The sequence below is a fragment of the Anolis sagrei genome, chromosome 1, assembly GCF_037176765.1.
Source record: "Anolis sagrei isolate rAnoSag1 chromosome 1, rAnoSag1.mat, whole genome shotgun sequence".
In the NCBI taxonomy this organism is placed as follows: domain Eukaryota; kingdom Metazoa; phylum Chordata; class Lepidosauria; order Squamata; family Dactyloidae; genus Anolis; species Anolis sagrei.
In genome coordinates, this window is record NC_090021.1 from 134,418,195 (window position 1) to 134,439,292 (window position 21,098).

Here is a 21,098-nt window from a genome sequence, read left to right on the forward strand (position 1 = left end):
TTCAATTAGGAGTGCTTCCACAGGAACGAAGATAGATATTTTCCTGCTCTCTGCAACAGATGAGCAGCCACCTTTAATTTTACTCCACGAGAGCGACGGTCACTAATTAACAGGCTTGGGTTGCAGATGACATCTCATTTTCAAAAATTAAAAATGTGAGCTCAAACATTTGCAGAAGCACAGCAAACGGATTCTGATGGGCAGTGGCATATTGTCAGATGCTATTAAGGACCAGGCGAACATTTGCTTTAATTGTGAGATCAGCAACAACATCTGTATTTTCTAATTAATAGTAGATGTGAAGGGAGGGGGTCGAGTTTCGTTGAGCAGAAGAACATGAGGAAGGGAGAATTAATTCCTCCCTCTACATCCATAATATAAACAATGCCAGGCATGGTGAGGTGTTAGGATAATAAGTTTGCATTGGTGGACATTGTGCCGTCGCACCTGGGGGCTATAGATATTAGTGAAAGAAACATGGATTGCTTCTTGCCCTCCTTTAGAGAACTGGAACTCTCAAGGATCAAGACACTATAGATAACTCGAAATAGGTTTTATTGTTCACAATGAGTTATCTTTCTTAGGCATAAACTTGATGTTTCAACAGGGATAAAGAAAATATATGTTACAGTCTCTGAAGTCTTGGGTCCAAGGAGTTTTCCAGCCGATAAGCTTTCAAAGTTCCCTCTTTCTTAATGGCTGTGAATGCCTGAACATTCACAACCCCAGTCCAATAGCCTATATTTGAAGGCACAAAGTCTTCCTCTTGATGCCAAGGGACTGGTTTGAAGGCGCTTAAGATTCCTCAACATCATCCAGGGTGATCTGAACATGAAGCATGAATCTTAAGAGTACAAACTTAAGAATTGGTGATGAGAGATAACCTGACTTGAGGCCTTTAGAGCCAAGCCTTTCTCACGTCCATCTGCCAAGATGTTTGATGGTAGAATGAAAAGAAAGCACTGCCCTCCTCCCCAGGAAGGGGTGGAGTCAAACAATTGAGCAGGGGGAGCAATTCAACCAGTGCAAAACAACATTGATTGACACCTATAGATAACCAAACAATTCAACTGTACATTCACATATAAGTGGGGCCTGACGTGCCGTCACAGACATTGCTGGAGGTAGGACTTCAAGGGAATTTATAGACTGGGATCTTTCATTGTAATAATCCCATTTTTTTTAAAAAAATCGAACCTAACATTATTTTTTTATAAATAAACTTTTGATTCCTTCCAAAACAGTTGCTCATGTACCATACTTTCTACTCTTCCGTCTTGATGGCTGCTGTGAATGAGGCTGGGTCTGTGCTGCTATATAGTACATATTATCAGAGAAGTTAATCCATATTATCTCATAGAATCATAGAATCAAATGTTTTGAACTGGATTATATGAGTCTACATTGCCATATAATCCAGCTCAAAACAGATAGTATGGGTTTTATATGGTAGTGTAAAATCCCACATTATCTGAGTGTGGACTCAGATAATCCAATTCAAAGTAGATATTTTGGGATATTTCTGCCTTGATATTCTGGGATATAGGGCTGTGTGAAAGGGCCCTAGCTCAGAGAAATAGCAAAAGAAGCCATGCCTTATGAGGAACAGCATATGGATCTGGGCCTGTTTAGCCTGGAGAAGAGAAGGTTTAGAGGGAACATGCTCACCCTGCTTAAATATTTGAAAGAAGGCCATATTGGAAATGAAACAGGGTTGTTTTCTGCTACTCTAGAAAATAGGACACAGAGCAGTGGATTCAGACTGCAGGAAAAGAGATGTCACCTAAATAAGATGTTCTTGCATGGAATACAAGCACAAAGTGTGATTGATTTTCCTTCTCTGGAGGGTTTGAAACAGAGGCTGGATGGCTATCTGTTGAGAGTGATTTGATTGTGTATTCCTGCATAAAAAGGCAAAGGTTTCCCCTTGACATTAAGTCTAATCGAGTCCCACTCTGGGGGTTGGTGCTCATCTTCGTTTCTAAGCCGAAGAGCTGGCGTTGTCCGTAGACACCTCCAAGGTCATGTGGCTGGCATGACTGCATGGAGGGTTGTTACCTTCCCGCTGGAGCTGTACCTATTGATCTACTCACATTTGTATGTTTTCGAACTGCTAGGTTAGCAGAACCTGGGGCTAACAATAGGAGCTCAACCCACTCTGCGGTTTTGAACCACCAACTTTCTGGTCAGCAAGTTCTGCAGCTCAGCGGTTTAACCCTCTGCGCCCTGTGGCCCCTGTAATTCCTGCGTAGCAGGAGGTCAAATGAATGGACCTTGTGGTTTCTTCCAATTCAACATACAGTACTTAATTTTTTTCTGGCCCACTGAACGAGGAAATGTATTTCAGGCAGGCAAGACTTGAGCAAAAATTATATGATATAAATAGTAGCAATCTTTTTAAATTTTTAAGTGTTAGGATCGTTTGAAAAGAATAGGAAATAGTATTGAAATTTATTGAAAGGACTGCTTTGTCTGCATAGCACTTGAAAATAGCTCTTTCATATGTTGACAATGCTCATCCTCTCCAAAAGCAATAATACTTATTTCAAGTGGTACTTCTTTTAAAATCAGGCATGGACAACTGATGGCTTATGGCCTGATACGTTCAGTTCAAAACTCCTGGATCCTCTCCACATGATGAAGACAGATGCTTCAAAAAGGGTGGAAGGACCTCAGATTTTAGTGTTTCTTTGATTTACTATTTCTACTAAGTTTCTTTTTTTTTTTAAGGTGAACTATATTTTTTATGGATAGTGGACTCACTGAAATTGCCAACTGCCTAGTTAAAATAAAATGACAAACTTTGGGAGAGTGTTTGGTCCTAACCTTGAAGTAAATTAAAAGGCAGATAATTAGATGCACACCAAGTGGCTGTATACCAAACAGTGAAAAATTGCACCTTGGTAAGGTTTCAGTGTTACAAGATGAAGATTAATTGCCGATCTAATGATGCTAATCCCAAATCTCTTTACATGATGTTCTGTATTGTTTCATTCTTAATCAGGTTGCTTCCCTTCATGGGTTCTTCAGCATAGCCACATACAAAATAGACACACATGACAACCACACACTACCCTCTACCTTTAATTTAGGACACTGATTCCCAACCTTTTTTGACCAGGGATCACTTTGACTATGGATCATATGATCAGGGACCACTTTGGCTATGGATCATATGATCAGCGACCACTTTGGCTATGGATCACATGACCAGGGACCACTTTGACCAGAGATCACTTTGACTATGGATCACATGACCAGGAACCACTTTGTCCAAGGACCACTTTGACTATGGATCACATCACATGACCAGGGACAGGCCCGTAGCCAGGATTTTGTTTCGGGGGGAGTTGAGTTTGATTCGGGGGGGGGGGGAGGGGCTGAGTCTGAGTGAAAGAGGGTCTACCTTAGCAAATCTTTTGTATAGTTACCCCAATACCCCCATGCATATGGGATATATTGAGCATGGTGATCAGATCATGACATGAATAAACATAACAGTTTTAATAATGTACCAGTAAGGCCTTCTCGCAGACCACCATGAGAATTTCAGGGGGGGGGGGGCTCAAGGCCCCCCCCCCCCGGCTACATGCCTGACCAGGGACCACTTTGACCAGGGACCACTTTGATTATGGATCACATGACCAGGGACCACTTTGACCAGGGACCACTTTCCAACATCAGTACCAAAAGGGTTACGATTCAGTTTTTGGTCAACTTTAGATTCAGTTTGGTTATTTGGGGTGCTGATTCAGAAAATTGCATCAGATAGACCACATCTGCTCTAGTTTCTGATACAGAACATGTGCCATCCAGTAGTCGCCATCTGCTCACCCACAGAAAACCATATTTAATAATCTAGAACTGATATGGTCTATCCAATGCAATTTTTTGAATCAGCATCCCAAATAACCCTAGGAATAGGCCTAAAAATGAAGACTCCAAGACCTACTTCCAAGTGCCACATGGAATCAGGAGGTTTGTTGTTGTGCCTTTCGTGGGTAGTCAGCCTCTCCCCTCCCGACATCCCTGTTGTCTCAGCACTACAGGAGGCTTTCGTGAGACCAGTCACTCTTGTTGCAGTGGGGTAGTAACAGTGAGGCTGTGGATTATATTTTATTTCTTGGGGACCACTGGTGGCCCATGGACCACAGGTTGGAAACTACTAATTTATGATGTCTCTTGTGCCCAGTTCATTTACTTATAAGACTTCAAATACAGTACTTACACTGACCTGTAAATAACTCAACCTAGGATTTGGGGAGTGGGGAAGATGTTGAGTTTTTGACGTAAATTTCTACATATTTGGGTTTCCTTACCTTCCTCTCACAACAAGGCTTTTCACATTTGAAGAGGAAAATATTATTCTCTATATTATTACTGTAATCATGCCTTCAGCACAAACTATTTAAGTTTTGAGCATTTACATCCATATTAAATCGTGTGCCTGTCCCAAATAATAAAAAGGCCGGCGCGTGGATAGAATGAGACTAGACAAGGAGAAAATGAGAAGAAATAATAAACACAAATGTCTCTGTTCCCTTCCACACCTTGGTTTGCAGGTGTGTAGGCAGCCATGAAATCCAATACTACACAAGGTCGTAAAGACACACTTAGTCTTCATTTCATGAATGGACTATTTCACAGTTGTTGAAATTCACTGCTAAAGCAAGGAACAAAAATAAAATGAAGGCCAGTAAGTCTCAGGTTTCCTAAAATAAGCTGACAGCTGCTCGAAATAGCCGATTCAGTTTGATTTAGAATATTATAAATTATGTGGGCACTTCATAGAATTCGAGCCAAGATGTCATCTTCAAAGAGGCTTTGGACTTAGAAATTGTGACATTGAAGATACTAGAGCCCCCAGTGGTGCAGTGGGTTAAATCCTTGTGCCAGCAGGACTGAAGACCGACAGGTAGCAGGTTTGAATCCGGGGAGAGTGCAGATGAGCTCCCTCTGTCAGCTCCAGCTCCCCATGCAGGGACATGAGAGAAGCCTCCCACAAGGATGGTAAAACATCAAAAAATCTGGGCGTCCCCTGGGCAACATCCTTGCAGACGGCTAATTCTCTCACACCAGAAGCGACTTGCAGTTTCTCAAGTAGCTCCTAACACACAAAACATCGAAGATACTCAAGCTACAAGGGCGCCAAATGGATAGTGAAATACAGCATTAAAATGAAAGAGGGGCTGTCAAGTCATAAAACTCTTGTACTTCAGGTTTAGGTTGCTTTTTTAGATATGGATATAAAATGGTCATGTGGAAGAACTGTATTGACTTAAAATAATACTTGTATTTATCTTCAATTTTGCAGTTTTTCCCATATGGAGACGCTTCGAAGTTCGCCCAGCATGCATTCAGAACCTTTGATAAAAACGGCGATGGAACCATCGACTTCAGAGAGTTCATTTGCGCGCTCTCCATCACTTCCAGAGGCAGTTTTGAACAGAAACTAAACTGGGCCTTCAACATGTACGACTTGGATGGAGATGGAAAAATCACACGGGTAGAGATGCTGGAAATTATAGAGGTGAGCCTTATGCGACTCGTTCATGCTGCACAGCGTGAAGTTAGAGAAACTGATGGCTCTTTCACTGCCATGGCTCCATCCTGTGGGATCTTGGAGGTTGTAGTTTGGTGAGGCACTTAGATTTGGGTTGTTGTAGGTTTTTTGGCTGCATGGCCACGTTCTAGAAGCATTCTCTCCTGACGTTTTGCCTGCATCTATGGCAACCATCCTCAGAGGTGATCAGGAGAGAATGCTTCTAAAATATGGCCATACAAGGAGGGTTTGGTTTTCCTAACTTTAAACTTTACCATGAAGCATGCGCCTTAATCTGGTTAAAGGACTGGGTGGCACTGAAAAGAGAGAACCTCCTTACCTTAGAAGGCCATGACCTACGTGTAGGATGGCATGCTTACATTTGGTATGGGAGAGAACAGAAGGAAAGAAATTTTGGGAACCATTTCATTCGGTCATCATTAATCAGAATTTGGGACAGATACAAAAAGCATTTTTATTCTAAAACCCCTCTTTGGATTTCCCCAATGGAAGCCAAACAGAGAAGATTGCTGGGTTGGACAACCTGGCCTACTTATAAAGAACTCTTAAAAAATGGCTCAATGGAATTAAAATCACAAGTAGAAGTAAGCCAGAGTTTCCCAAAAATAACATGGTTACATTACTTACAAATAAAGGAACAATATAACCAGGATATAAAACAGGGCTTTCAAATAAAAGAAGTCTTCTGGGATAATTTTTTGAAAACAGAAACGAAAAGTATAACAAAGTTATATGACAAATTATTAGAATGGTCTACGGAGACCGAAACTATAAAAAGTTGTATGATAAAATGGGCAGAAAACTTTAAAAGACCAGTAGCCTTGTGTGACTGGGAATTAATGTGGAAGAAAAAACTTAAATACACCTATGCAATGGATTTAAAGGAAAATTGGTTGAAAATGTTTCATAGGTGGTACATGACTCCAGTAAAGTTAAACTGCATGTATAAGAATGTATCCAAAGCTTGTTGGAAATGTGACGAACATGACGGGACCTTTTTTCACTTATGGTGGAGTTGTTTAGAATCACAGAAATATTGGAAAAACATACATGAAGAAATGCAACGTATTTTTAACAAGAAATTTCCAAGAAAACCCGAATATTATTTATTGGGTATTGTGGATAATGATATAAAATTAGACGCGAATGAAGATATTTTGTTTACATATCTGACGACAGCCGCTAGAATCGTCTTTGCCAAAACGTGGAAACAGAAAGAAATACCGGAAAAGATTCACTGGGCAAATAAAATAAATGAAATCAAGGATATGGACAAGTTAACGTTTCTATTAAAAAAGAACACAGGTAATATGATTAAAGAGACAAATTGGTCAATAATTGATGATTACATGGACACAAGATATAAAGATCTATAACTGGAGACCGAAGTTACTAGAAGGATATAAAATAGTGTTTTTTATATCTTTTTTTTTTCTCTTATTTTTTCATAATAGATAGAATGAAAGAAAGTTTGTGATACAACCGGATTCAGAAGGAAGTCCTTTTTGGTTTTTTTTTTTTTTTACCCCTCTCTTGTGTTTTTGGACATTTGGGGTGTTGTTTTTTTCTTTTTTTTTTTTCTTTTTTTTTCTCTCTTTTTGCGGGTGTGTGTGTGTTTTTCCTCTTTTTTCTTTTTTATCTTTTATGCGTGTGGGATTTTTGCAACTTTCCTACTTTTCTATCTCCTCACATTATTCCCCCACTTTCGCTGTTAATTTATAAAATTCAATAAAATTTATAAAAAAAAAAAATAAAATATGGCCATACAGCCCAAAAAACCTACAACAACCCAGCAATTCCGGCCATGAAAGCTTTCAACTATGCACTTAGAATTCTTTGGCTGTTAATTCTAGATGTCCTTCCTTAGAGCCGCCGCAAACTAGCCCCCTGTGGGAGCAAACTGTGCCAGCACGTCCATGACGTCATGAGACTCCACCTCTCTCTCCGCCCCTTTCTCCGGCTCTTTCTCCGTGCCAGAGTGGTTTTTCCTTTGCTAGGGCAGCATTGCCAGCGTACCCTCGTTGTTGAATTCTGCCAACAACGAGAGTACGCTGGCAATGCTGCCCTAGCAAAGGGAAAACCACTCTGGCACGGAGAAAGGGGCGGAGAAAGGGGCGGAGAGAGAGGCGGAGTCTCATGACGTCATGGACGTGCTGGCACAGTTTGCTCCCGCAGGGGGCTAGTTTGCAGCGGCTCTAAAACTGCAAATCCCAGGATTCCATAAGATGCAGCTGTGGAAGTTAAAATTGAATGATAGCACTATAACTGTGTAATTTAGGAAGAAAAACACATGAAGCAAGAATATGTTATAAAAGGAGGGGTTCTATATTTCCAGTTTTATTATATGATTTTCTTTGTTATGGCTGGAATCCTGTGGGTGAGTTAAAAATGCATAACCTTCCTATGGAGGCCCTAAATATAACAATAATAAGAGTTACGCTCTCATGATTGTTATGCTTGGGGACTGCACGAGAACCTGAAAGTCTCCTGATTCCTACGTACTATGCAGCAGCTACAGCAATGGATCCAGGTCTGTTGAGGAAGGAACGGTACTTCTTTCTTAAAAGAAAAGTTCCTGTTTCTGGAGCTATCCAGAAATCTTGCTATTGTCCAACTTTTGGCCAGTAAAAATAGCTTAGCCCTATAGCTACCCCTGCTGTCAATGTTTGGGCTCTGCAGATGAAAAGCAGACCTGATGTTCTGTGAGTAGATGCCCAGCTGGGTTGTTGTAGGTTAGGTCACAACTTCTGAGGATGCTTGCCATAGATGCAGGCGAAACCTCAGGAGAGAATGCTTCTAGAACATGGCCATATAACCCGAAAAACATACAACACCCCAGTGATCCCAGTCATGAAAGCCTTCAACAATACATAGATACCCAGCTCTCAGGACTGGACCCTCTTCTCTGGGGAAAGTAAGGGATCTCAGGCCAAGAGTAATATCTTGAAAAGTGTGTGTATGCACTCTGTTTATTAGTTGTTATAGTTATTAGTTTATCCTCTGCAGCCATGGTTTGATGCTTAAGGTATCACATCCAGTGCCATCATTATGGCGTGATTTTAATTGATGTTTTATTTGTTTGGTTTTAAATGTAATTGTTATTTGATATGTGTATGTATAGCATCAAATTGCTGCCTGTTGTAAGGCCGCCTTGAGTCCCCTCCAAGGTGAGAAAGGCAGGATACAAATATGGTACATAAATGAATCATTAGGAATTGTGCCTTATAATATCTCCATGGCCTGCCTCCCCTGCTTCATGACATTGTAAGAAGTTATCACTATCTCTCAAGTTTTGACCCAGAAATGTCTGAGTCTGAGAGAGTGTTGACAGCCTTAGAATCACAGAGTCCTAGAGTTGGGCCATCCAGTCCAACCCCCTGCCAAGAAGCAGGAAAATCACAAAGCACCCCCAACAGATGGCCATCCACCATCTGTTTAAAATCCTGCAAAGAAGGAGCTTCCATTACACTCTGGGGCAGAGAGTTCCACTGCCAAACAGTTCTCACTGTTAGGCAGTTCTTCCTAATGTTCAAGTGGGAATCTACTTTCATGTAGTTTGAAGCCATTGTTCCGTGTCCTAGTCTCCAGGGCGGCAGAAAATAAACCTCCTCCCTCCTCCTTATGACTTCCCTTCACATGTTTATACATGGCTATCATGTCTCCTTTCAACCTTCTCTTCTTCAGGCTAAACATGCCCAGCTCTTTAAGCCACTCCTCATAGGGCTTGTTCTCTAGACCCTTGATCATTTTAGTCGCCCTCCTCTGGACACATTCCAGCTTGTCAACATCTCCCTTAAACTGTGGTTCCCAGAATTTGACAGTGTGGTCTGAGCAAGGCAGAATAGAGGGGTAGTGTGACTTCCCTGAATTTAGACACTATACTCCTATTTATGCAGCCCAAAATCCCATTGGATTTTTTAGCTGCCACATGACATTGTTAGCTCAGGTTTTAACTTGTTGCCCATGAGGACTCCAAAATCTTTTTCACACATTATGGATTACATAAATTTGCTATGCGATTTGCTATGCATAAGCTAGTGACAGTCTCTTGCGAGTATTACCTCCTGTTCTCCAGTGTAGCTTGTATCATAGTCTCGACTGTGATTCGTGTCCAAGACCTGATTGTACAACACTGATGGGTATTTCAGTCCACATTTCACCTGGAAAGAGTGTACTTCTGAAATTTTGAACTCTTTTGGAGCAATAGCAAAATTCCTTTGTCTGGTTGACTTGGCCTTACCCAGTAGTCCCTATAATATCCATGTCTCATGGTTATCACAAACATCGCCATTTGCTCAAAACCATGCAAGTTACATTGGAGAAGAGGGGGTAAAACTCATAAGAGACTGTCACTAGTTTATGGAATTTGCATAGCAAATTTATGTGATCCATATGGAATTATAATGAGAGGGTATAGCAGCTCCCTTTTTTGAAACGCTTAACTCCCCAGTTGGAATGGATTGAATTCAAAAGTGGGTTGTTGTAGGTTTTTTCGGGCTGTATGGCCATGGTCTAGAGGCATTCTCTCCTGACGTTTCGCCTGCATCTATGGCAAGCATCCTCAGATGTAGTGAGGTCTGTTGGAACTAGGAAAAAAGGTTTATCTGTGGAATGACCAGGGTGAGACAAAGGACTCTTGTCTACTGGAGCTAGGTGTGAATGTTTCAACTGATCACCTTGATTAGCATACAATGGCCTGACTGCCTGGAGCAAACTTTTGTTGAGAGGTAATTAGATGTCCCTGCCTGCTTCCTCTCTGTTGTTGTGCTGTTGCAATTTTAGAGTTTAGAGAAATCAAAAGTACTTAACCTTGTCTGGATTGTGCAGTAAGGCCCAATCTATTTTGCCATATAAAATCTAGATTATCTGAGATTAATTATGAAGTCCTAGACTGGTAGTTCTCAACCTGTGGATCCCCAGGAGTTTTGGCCTTCAACTCCCAGAAATCCAAACAGCTGGTAAACTGGTTGGGATTTCTGGGAGTTGTAGGCCAAAACACCTGGGGACCCACAGGTTGAGAACCACTGTCCTAGACCCATTTCACTGGGAGTAAGACAGGCTGCATTAACAGGGAGATGGACATACGTATTTCAACATATTGACTCATTCTACCGGTTTTGGCCTTTCTCTCTTTCCAGGCCATTTATAAAATGGTTGGCACTGTGATCATGATGAAAATGAACGAAGACGGCCTCACACCGGAGCAACGGGTAGACAAGATTTTCAGCAAAATGGATAAGAACAAAGATGACCAGATCACACTGGATGAATTCAAAGAAGCTGCAAAGAGCGACCCTTCCATCGTATTACTCCTGCAGTGTGACATTCAGAAATGAGGAGTCCCGTGTCAAAACGCTTTCATGGACTGCACAAAAAAGTTTAAATGTTCCATTCGGTTTGCAGCTACTTCCACACATACAACACACACATACACACACAAAACAAACAAACAAAACTTGCTTGGACTACCTATCAATGGACTTGCTTCTTGTGTTTGAAACACTTGTGTGCATGAGAATGTCAATTGCTACAGAATTTTAAAAGTATATATTATAAGAAAAAATAATAATTATACCACGATGTGATGTTTGCAATGTCATTTCATAAGTCCTATTCCTCCGATGCCTGTGCAGCATTGCCGTGCTGCAGTGAATTATACTATTTATTGTTCATGTTTTACTGATGCTAGCTATATGTCTCTTAAACTGGGTAATGTTAGTGACAACCGAAAAAACCCCCATGGTAGTGTACAAATCAGTTCATTAGCAAATCTGTCACCATCCCGCTGTATATTAATAGTGGACAGACCGAGGGAAGCACCTCCCTCCCTTCATTTAGCGTCTGATCCAGACATGTGCTTGTACTGTCGGTGAATATAAATGTACTTCATTTGCATGACTTTTAGGTTTGCCTTAATTCTTACCTCATTGCATCCTTTCTGTCAGAAAGAAAGAAGCAGCAGCGCTATGTCAGAGGAATGAAGTATAAGACAAAATTCGGGAGAAAAAAAAATCTAACCCTGCTAAAGTGTTCCCTCAGTGAAAGCTAACATACAAATATATATAATATAAATATATATACAAAACACATTTAAAATAATGTTTTATCGGAAGTTTGAAATGTTTTGTTGAGAGTGTATTACTTTCTGCTTGAAATTTTCATAAGCTTCCAAAGAGGTTGCGATCAATGTCCCCAAATAAATTTATAACATTTGACTTCTTACTTGTGATATTATTTCACATGAGTAGCTTGTTAGTCTTGGGATCAAAAATGGCTGGAACTGAAATATCAAAAGAATTGTGATAGAACTTCTGCTTGTTTGCTGAAAACTTTTAACACAGATATCCCTATTTTTTTCCACTCTTTCCCTTCCCACAAAAGATTCGCCAATCTCAGAGATTCCAGAGGCAGTCTAGTTTTTCTCAGTTTTACATGTGGCGGCCACTGGGAACTAGATTTCCCACAAGCAGAGATATAGTGTGCTCCACAAGCAAGCCACCTGGATCTTTTGGGTGATGATGATGGTGGTGATGACTTTTTATTTAACTACTCAAGAGCTCATAAAAAATCTATCAAATCTTATCATACAGTTGAGCATCCCTTCTCCGAAATGCGCGTTTTGGATTTGAGGAGTTGGGAGTTCAAAATAACTGTATTTTACATGCACATGCTTAATTATTTATTATTATTTACAGCATTTATATTCCACTCTTCTCACCCCGAAGGGGACTCAGGGCGGACCAGAACACACACATACATGGCAAACATTCAATGCCATTTTGCACATACAGGACAGACAGACAGAGGTATACAGTGTTCCCTCACTACTTTGCGGTTCGCTTTTAGCGGACTCACTGTTTTCGCGTGTTTGTGAAAATATTAATTAAAAATACTAAATATTTATGTCCAAGGGAGGCCAGGGACCCCAGAAGTGCTATGGCTTGAGGCACAGCGGGGAAGGCCTGCCCTCCTGGCCTGCTGCCTGCATGCCTCTGCAGGCTCAGCGGAGGCCAGGGAGGTAGGCAGGTGACCTTAGGATGGGCCAGGAGTTGGATAAGGAAGTGCAGGTTAGAAAATAAAATCCCTACTTCGTGGATTTTCACTTATCGCAGGTGGTCCTGGAACGGAACCTCCACGATAAGTGAGGGAACACTGTATCAACATTTTCCAGCTTCTGTGCTTGGAAGTTATGCTCAATTCCGGCCACAGGGGGGTGCTGTTACTCCATCTGCTATGATGAGCTCTTTGATTGCAGACTTCTTCCTTGTTCTTTCATCGTTGGCATTTTATGGTGCTGTAAAATACCTCCCCACTTAAGCGGTGCCTAATTTCTCGGCTCACATCTCAGCTGTTTTTTTTACTGCTTAGGTGGACAGTGAAATGAGCTGGCGGTCAGGTCCTCACTCTGACTCAGGCTTTGAACTACCAACTTTCCAGCTGATAATGAGCTATTGCTTCTGGTCATTAACCAACTGTGCTAAAGCCCGGCCCTACTTAGAGATATCTTGAAGGTGAGACACAAATCTGAACACAAAATTAATTTATGTTTCTTTTAAACCTTATACACAGAGCCTGAAAGAAATTTTATGCAATATGTTTAATACTTTTGGGCATGAAACAAAGTCTGTGTACATCAAACCATCAGAAAGCAAAGGTGCCACTATCTCAGCCCAGACGTGGTCCATTTCTGATTTGGGCATATGTCAAATTTCAGAATACTGGATTAGGGGTTCTCAACCTGTAAGTATATCAATGTAAATGGATTAGGATTATTCTAACAGTGGTTATTATTAAGAAGTTTTTCCCTCCAAAGAATGTGCTGTATAATAGACAAGATTATGTCTAAAATTATTTGGTTAGTCTCCAAGTTCTGGGAGCAAGGTTGAGAGATTATTGGTAAAGAATACAAAGCTACCCCAATGAATAACTTATTATTCAATATCATATTCAACATGACAGCTCTGACAGAGAGAGGGTTGTTAGAGACTTGGATCCATTTACATACATTCCATGTAGTGGCAGATTGAACGCCAAAACATCTGGGGACCTACAGGTTGAGAACCACTAACTTAAGGGAGCCCCTTCTGTACACCAAGAGTTCCAAAATTGGAAAATGTAACTATTTTATTTTATTTCAATAATGTGTAAACAAATCAAGACATTGTTATCCTAAATTTCAGATAGAGATAAGGACACTGAAGTATGCCCAGACATTGAGATCATGGTATGTATTCCTGTTTATTAATCCCAACGTGATCGATCAAGGCCAATAGATGAGGACCTCCTTTTCGAAAAAGGCTGCAATTTTGAAATTGTACAGTGTGCATGAAAAAGTTCCTGGTTTCCATCCCTGGCATCTCCAAGCAAAGATGGGAATCCTGAGTCCCTTCAGGGAGATAGAGCGGAATATAAATAAAGTTGTTGCTGTTGTTGTTGTTATGGGAAAGAAGGCTTTCAGAAACTAGCAGTCTAGAAATTCCTCACAACCAGACTCAAAACTAGCTGAACCCAACAGTCTTCAAAGGTATTATGATAATTGAATCTGGAAAGATATAAATGACTGCATATTAAAAATCAAAAATCATAGTTATCACCTAGCCATCCAGTTGCAGTTCTGGACTGAGGAATTCTTCCCAACTATATACCTAAATTCCACTATATCTAAAATTCAATGAACTAGTTTCCTCAAAAAGGCCAAGACTGTTTTCTTATTTGGCCAAGCTTTTTTTTGGTCCAGTCTTATCAGTCCCAAAATTCTGTAATATCCGGTCAGAATTTCTTTTAATATTTTTCAGGTGTTTTAGAGAGGGATTGAATTTACCTTCTTCAATCCGTCAGCAGTACCATTAGGTCTCCATTATAGAAGACGGTCAGTGAGTGGGAGAGTCTCTTGTTATATACAGAGGCTCTCCACAATTTAGAATTAAGAGCTATGAATATCCAAAGACTTAGTATAGTTACCTTCCACAATCAAAGAAACAAAAATAAGGATAGAGCAGGTGAGCTATTGTGTTTGTGCCTGTTTCTTTTCCTTGCAGGTAGATTGCATATGCTTTGAATCACCTTAATAAAGATGCTCTTACTTCATGACTGGAAAATGAACCACAGAGCTGAGTTTCAGGTGCATTACAGATTTTTTTTTCTATATCAATTTATACTCTACTATTTGGCCCCCTGGTGGTGCAGGGGGTTAAACCACTGAGCTGCTGAACTTTCTGACTGAAAGGCTGGCAGCGGGTGAACTCCTGCTGTTAGTCCCAGTTTCTGCCAACCTAGCAGTTCGAAAATATGCAAATGTGAGTAGATTAATAGGTACTGCTTCTGCAGGAAGGTAACGGCATTCAATGCAGTCATGCTGGCCACATGACCTTGGAGGCGTCTACAGACAACACCAGCTCTTTGGCTTAGAAATGGAGATGAACACCACGCCTCAGAGTCGGACTAGACTTAATGTCAGGGAAAAACCTTTACCTATTTGATATACATTTTGTGTGGCATACAAACATAGGAAATAGGATGCCTTCCTAATTTAACTCAAGATCCAACAGGATATTATAAAAGGGAAGGGCTCTATAGGTTACAACCATATGGGATGTTCTGCCATCAGCAGGAGAGGTAAACCTTGCAGCTTTATTTAGGAAATTAACAGAAGTTTTCAGAAATATTTAAAGGCAAGCATGGAGCAGGCAAGAGTTCGATTACATAGTTCATTAACATGAACTAAAGGTGTTATTCCCCAAAAAGGTGAATCCCCAAAACATCAAACGGTTTAAGAAAAAGAGACATCACGCATCGGTCTATGCTTCACTGCTACAGCCTGAGTCCTGCCACATGCACAATGGAGGACCTTCTTGCAGCAACACCAGAAGCACTCCAAGGTGGCCAGATACTGGTCAAAGAACATCTAATCAACTACCAAACTCACAAATTTTGTATTTTGTCTGTTTGTTTGCTTTGTTCTGCTAGAAATGTAATATAATGGACTGGTTGCCCTGACACGACAAATAAACTGCTACAGCAGTTAATCCCGAGAAAGGGAGAAAAGCAAGCTATGAGCAATTTACCTTGCTAATTGCAAAATAATAATAATAATAATAATAATAATAATAATAATAATTCACTTAAGCTTATGTGTTCTTCATTATCAACCACACTTTTCATCATAAGAAGAATATGCATCTCGATACTACACTGTACACACATGGCCCATCTACTGGTGTTATTTATTGGTGCAATTTAGAAACAAGGGGTGCTGGTGAAATAAAATTCTAGACTGCAGGGATGAGCAACATTGTGAGGTCCAACAACCTATTCTGGGCTCTAAAGCAGTGGTTCTCAACCTGTGGATCCCCAGATGTTTTGACCTTCAATTCCCAGAAATCCTAACAACTGGTAAACTGGATGGGATTTCTGGGAGTTGTAGGCCAAAACACCTGGGGATCCACAGATGGAGAAACACTGCTCTTAAAGGCAGCATCTATCCCTATACATTGCTAAAGTGAATACCAATTGCATAATTGATTCCAATGAACTGTTTCAGTAAGAAGAAAAAAACCCAGGCAAAATCATTTTCTAGTTGGGAGTATTCCTGCTAGCACTATATCCATTGCTTCAGCTCTACTAAAAAGCATAGCTGGGGAAGTTGACTTGAGCGATGCAACCTGCAAAGTTAGTGTGTGCTAAACAATATGGCTGCAGAGTTTCTTGAACAAGGAGGAAACAGCCAGGCAAAGCCATCAGACGAGAACCCAGAAATACCTATAAAAGATGCTATCACCAATGGGTGCAATAACTACAACAAAAAGATACTGGAAATATTATGGACAAGAATTCTGTTTTTACTGCAACAGTTTTATTGTAAAAACATGTTCCAAAATATGATCAAAGATTTCTTTTGTCCCACTTTGTCATACTTGTGGAATACAAAAATAGGAAACATTTGAATCCATCTCCAATATATATATGTGTGTGACTATTCCACTCTTTGCAAGAGCAAAACAAAAGCTGCAGTCACTAGTGCAAGACAGCATCTTTGCTGCTACAATTTAACCACCAAAATATTACTTCTAAAAATAAAGTGAATTTTATGTTTAAATCTTAGGAACTGCAATATGGAAAAAGGCACAAGTTAATGGAGGGAGTTACAAAGCCTTACATTTTTTTAAAAATTGCAACGGGACATGATATATAATAGGAACAAGCTGATCAGGTGGTATGCATTGCTAAGGCACTCATTCTTCATCTTCATCTTCATCTTCACCTCTGCGATGGAAATTCAGTGTGGTCTGCCCCCTCTCTGGATCTGACATTCGGAGGATTCGAACAAGCCTGCTGGATGGCAATGAGCTAGATACAACAAAATATGGCAAATTAACTAATGGCTTCTCCATGGAATACTTTTACACTTAGATCAGGCCAATTTTTCAGTTTGAGCAGCTGGGGGTCGGGACCCTTGGAGAGGGGGTCGTGAGGGGGTTTCAGAGGGGTTGCCAAAGACCATTCATTAGAAAACCTATTTCTGATGGTCTTAGGAACCCCTTTGGCAGAGAAGGCCTGTCCTTCCCATCGGTTTGGTCCAGATGTATCATTGTTTCAGTCCACAGTGTTCTCTGGATGTAGGTGAACTACAACTCCAAAACTCAAGGTCAATGACCATCAAATCCTTCCACTATTTTCTGTTGGTCATGGGAGTTGTGTGTGCCAAGTTTGGTTCAATTCCATCAATGGTTGACTTCAGAATGCTCTCTGATTTTAGGTGAACTATAAATATCAGCAACTACAAATGACAAAATCAATCCCCTCCAACTCCACCAGTATTCAAATTTGGAGATATTGGGTATTTGTGCCAAATTTGGTCCAGTGAATGAAAATACATCCTGCACGGCAGATATTTACATTACAATTCATAACAGTAACAAAATTACAGTTATGAAGTAGCAATGAAAACAATTTTACTGTTGGGAGTCACCACAACATGAGGAGCTATATTAAGGGGTCGCAGCACTAGGAAGGTTGAGGACCACAGAGGTGGAGCCCAGCTATAAGGCACCAGGTACAAGCATACATTTATAACTTTAACTGGAAGTATGGAGTTTGCATCACAATTCTGACTTCTGACTTCCCTTTTAGGGAAAGAATGGGTTGCTTACCTGTAACCATGTTTCTGCGAGTGGTCACCTGTGAAATCCGCGCATCCATATGTACGCATTTCTCAGAGACCACATAGAAGAATGGGTTGTTTACCAGTAACCATTTTTCTTTGAGTGGTCACCTGTGAAATCCGCACATATGAATATCTGCATTTCATAGGGACCATGTAGAAGAAAATGATATTTCCAGGAGAAACATTTATTAAAACTTTAATTTAGTTTCTCTATTTTTCCTTGTCAGCTTTAATGTTCCTTTCTGATATCACAGTCCTCCAACAAGCTTTTGAGACTCTTGCTTAAAATTATAAACAAATAGGCCATTCTTCCTTGCAGATAAGAAGGGTGCAAAAGGAAGGGGAAACACCTGTATTAATATCCACTGACAACCTATATAAAACATCTGAAGTCCTATATACTTCAAGCACAAAAGATCTGTCTAATCTTTATTTCCTCTGCATTTTACAAGCTCCAACGTTAGGAACCTATTACCTCATATTCTGCGGCGTAATCAAAATGAACTGTCGATAACACTGAGATTCTGCCATACGAAGCATCATGTCCATTGAAATTCTCCTGTTCACCATATCCTAAAAGACATCAAAATATGCCTGTGCATTTTTACAAGTATACTTCATTCAGATTTAATAATAATACAATCCTATCCCTTAGGTTAGTGTTGAGAATGAAATTATTTTTATCGTGTCAGAAGCGACTTGAAAAATTGCAAGTTGCTTCTGGTGAGAGAATTGGCTGTCTGCATGGACGTTGCCCAGGGAACGCCCAGATGTTTTACCATTATGTGGGAGGCTTCTCCCAAGTCTCCGCATGGGAAGCTGGAGCTGACAGATGGAGCTGACCTTTCTCACAGATTCAAACCAATAACCAGCACAAGGGCTTAACCCATGGGCTTAACCATGGCTCCTGAGTATGAAAATGCTACAGCTGATTCCAACAAAATTGCTTTTCAGTTCTTTCAGCAACTGCTAAGTTTTGTACTTTGTAACAATTACTGCTAATTCTGACATTATTTACTTCAATTGCTAGCTTTTCTTCTGAAAGGGAATGTAAAGGCTTATGCACATTATGTTACCACTTTTTATTGTTCTGTTTATTTTGATACTTTGGTAAAACTAGTTTTGTGGAATGCTTCTTTTTTTCAGCAAAAGGAATAATGTAGTTACGGAACTATTAAGGGAGCAATACACTTCCCTGAAAACCATTACCTTTCCTGTCATGTTTCTAATGAAAATTGGTAAGATTGGGCTGAGAGTATCAACAACAAACATGTTCAAGAAATTATACCATAAAGACGTCAAATTCATCCAGGCATCTGAAAGGAGAATCTGTAATGGACCATATAGAAAGGATGAAGCAAACGGTGGAGAAGGAACGTTCACCTCCAGATAAAGATTTCATGTCATCTAGAATAGCCTTGTTTGTGTCTCCAGGCTGGACCTTAAGTTGTTTAAAAAGAGAGAAAAATGAAACTGGAATAACAAAATAACTATTAAAAATACACATACCTAAAAGAGGAAGATTTCCCTAACACAAGAGAACACTTTTGGATACAAAGAAAGAAGCATCATTTTTTTACTGTGAAGAAGCTCTCTGTGTGGAAAATAAGCTGCAATTGATTTCCAACTATTTCTGGATCTCAGGCTTCTACAGTAATTTGCTGATGGTCTATGGCAGTGCTTCCCAGCCTGTGATCCATGAACCACCAGTGGTCCACAAGGACAATAATACGGTCCGCGGTCTTACCATTACTACACTGTTGCCTCGAAACTATGCCGGCAACGAGAGTGACTGGTCTCACGAAACCCTCTTATAGTGTTGAGGCAACAGAGATGTCAGGAGGGGAGAGGGTGACTACCTACAAAAGACTGTATAAATATGTGAGAAGAAGCCACAGGGAGGAAGGAGCAAGCTTGTTTTCTGCTTCCCTGGAGACTGGGACGGGGAACAATGGCTTCAAACTACAAGAAAGGAGATTCCATCTGAACATGAGGAAGAACTTCCTGACAGTGAGAGCCGTTCAGCAGTGGAACTCTCTGCCCCGGAGTGTGGTGGAGGCTCCTTCTTTGGAAGCTTTTAAACAGAGGCTGGATGGCCATCTGTCAGGGGTGCTTTGAATGTGATTTTCCTGCTTCTTGGCAGGGGGTTGGACTGGATGGCCCATGAGGTCTCTTCCAACTCTTTGATTCTATGATTCTATGATTACTACTACCACATCAGCTCTAAATTAAATATGGCTTTCTGTGGGTATGCAGATGGCAGTTACTGGATGGCATATGTTCTGTATCAGAAACTAGAGCTGATGTGCTCTACCTAATGCAATTTTCTGAATCAGCACTCCAAATAACCAAACCCAACCTCAAGTTGACCAAAAACTGATTCGTAACCCTTTTGGTACTAATTTTGGAGAGTGGTCCCTGGTCAAGTGGTCCTTGGTCAAAAAAAGGCTGGCAGGCATGTAGCCGGGCCGGGGGGGGGGGCTTGGGGGGGCTTCAGCCCCCCCCCCGAAATTCTCATGGTGGTCTGCAAGAAGGCCTTACTGGTACATTATTTAAACTGTTATGTTTATTCATATCATGATCTGATCACCATGTTCAATATATCCCATATGCATGAGGGTATTGGGGTAACGATACAAAAGGTTTGCTAGGGTAGACCCTCTTTCACTCAGACTCAGCCCCCCCCCCCCCCCCGGACCAAACTCAGCACCCCCACCCCGAAACAAAATCCTGGCTACGGGCCTGAAGGCTGGGAACCACTGGTCTATGGTATTCCTCCTGGAGCAGTTTATTTCACTTTCCAGTTTTTGGCACTATTTTTAAGACAATGGAGTTTTAATGTGCAGGTGAAGCTCCAACAGCTAGATGGAGCAACAACCATGGGCTCCTTATTGGGGAAAAACACAGGATATATATGAAGCTAATAATACATAAATATCAAGCCGACACTTTTCTGCTAGATGCCTCTTGCTTCTTATATGCTCTTTGCATTAAACAAGTAACTTAAAACAATAAATATTCAGGTGCGCAAATATAGCTCTCCTTTATCACCTCTATATTGTTTCAGTGCCAACCCTAGTTTAATACACACACGCAGTTGCTTGGGAAAATGATATGAAAATGAGAGAGAAAAATCTTAGGATGTGTAAAAGAAGATTTTATTTCTCAAAATGGTCCCTTTACGAGGATTTTTAAAAGGGTTTTCCAAACTACTTCTGACAAACTTCTTTTCCATATCCCAAGCCTCTGTCTCTCGTTTTTATATAATACACATTCCCTGCATCGTTCTAGTTCCTTCTGGCTTTTGTTCTGCTTTACTGGTAATAACTGGCGGCGGATGAAGAGAACTGGAGGCCGTAGCCCCTCTCACTG

At 40.7% G+C, this 21,098-nt stretch overlaps 2 protein-coding genes across 2 annotated transcripts in view; one reads left to right on the forward strand and one right to left on the reverse strand.

Moving 5' to 3' along the window:
- VSNL1 (visinin like 1) overlaps nt 1-11,778 on the forward strand; it is a 136,165-nt gene extending 124,387 nt beyond the window's left edge. Inside the window, exons 3-4 of the mRNA XM_060787343.2 lie at nt 5,315-5,530; nt 10,702-11,778. Of these exons, the coding sequence (XP_060643326.1) occupies nt 5,315-5,530; nt 10,702-10,899 (414 nt within the window). The 3' untranslated portion in view covers nt 10,900-11,778. The remainder of the gene's footprint in view (nt 1-5,314; nt 5,531-10,701) is intronic.
- A 4,615-nt stretch (nt 11,779-16,393) lies between these two features.
- SMC6 (structural maintenance of chromosomes 6) overlaps nt 16,394-21,098 on the reverse strand; it is a 49,791-nt gene continuing 45,086 nt past the window's right edge. The window contains exons 25-27 of the mRNA XM_060787324.2: nt 19,015-19,167; nt 18,202-18,299; nt 16,394-16,909 (exon numbers count right to left, since the gene is read on the reverse strand). Coding sequence (XP_060643307.2) covers nt 16,795-16,909; nt 18,202-18,299; nt 19,015-19,167 — 366 coding nt within the window. The 3' untranslated portion in view covers nt 16,394-16,794. The remainder of the gene's footprint in view (nt 16,910-18,201; nt 18,300-19,014; nt 19,168-21,098) is intronic.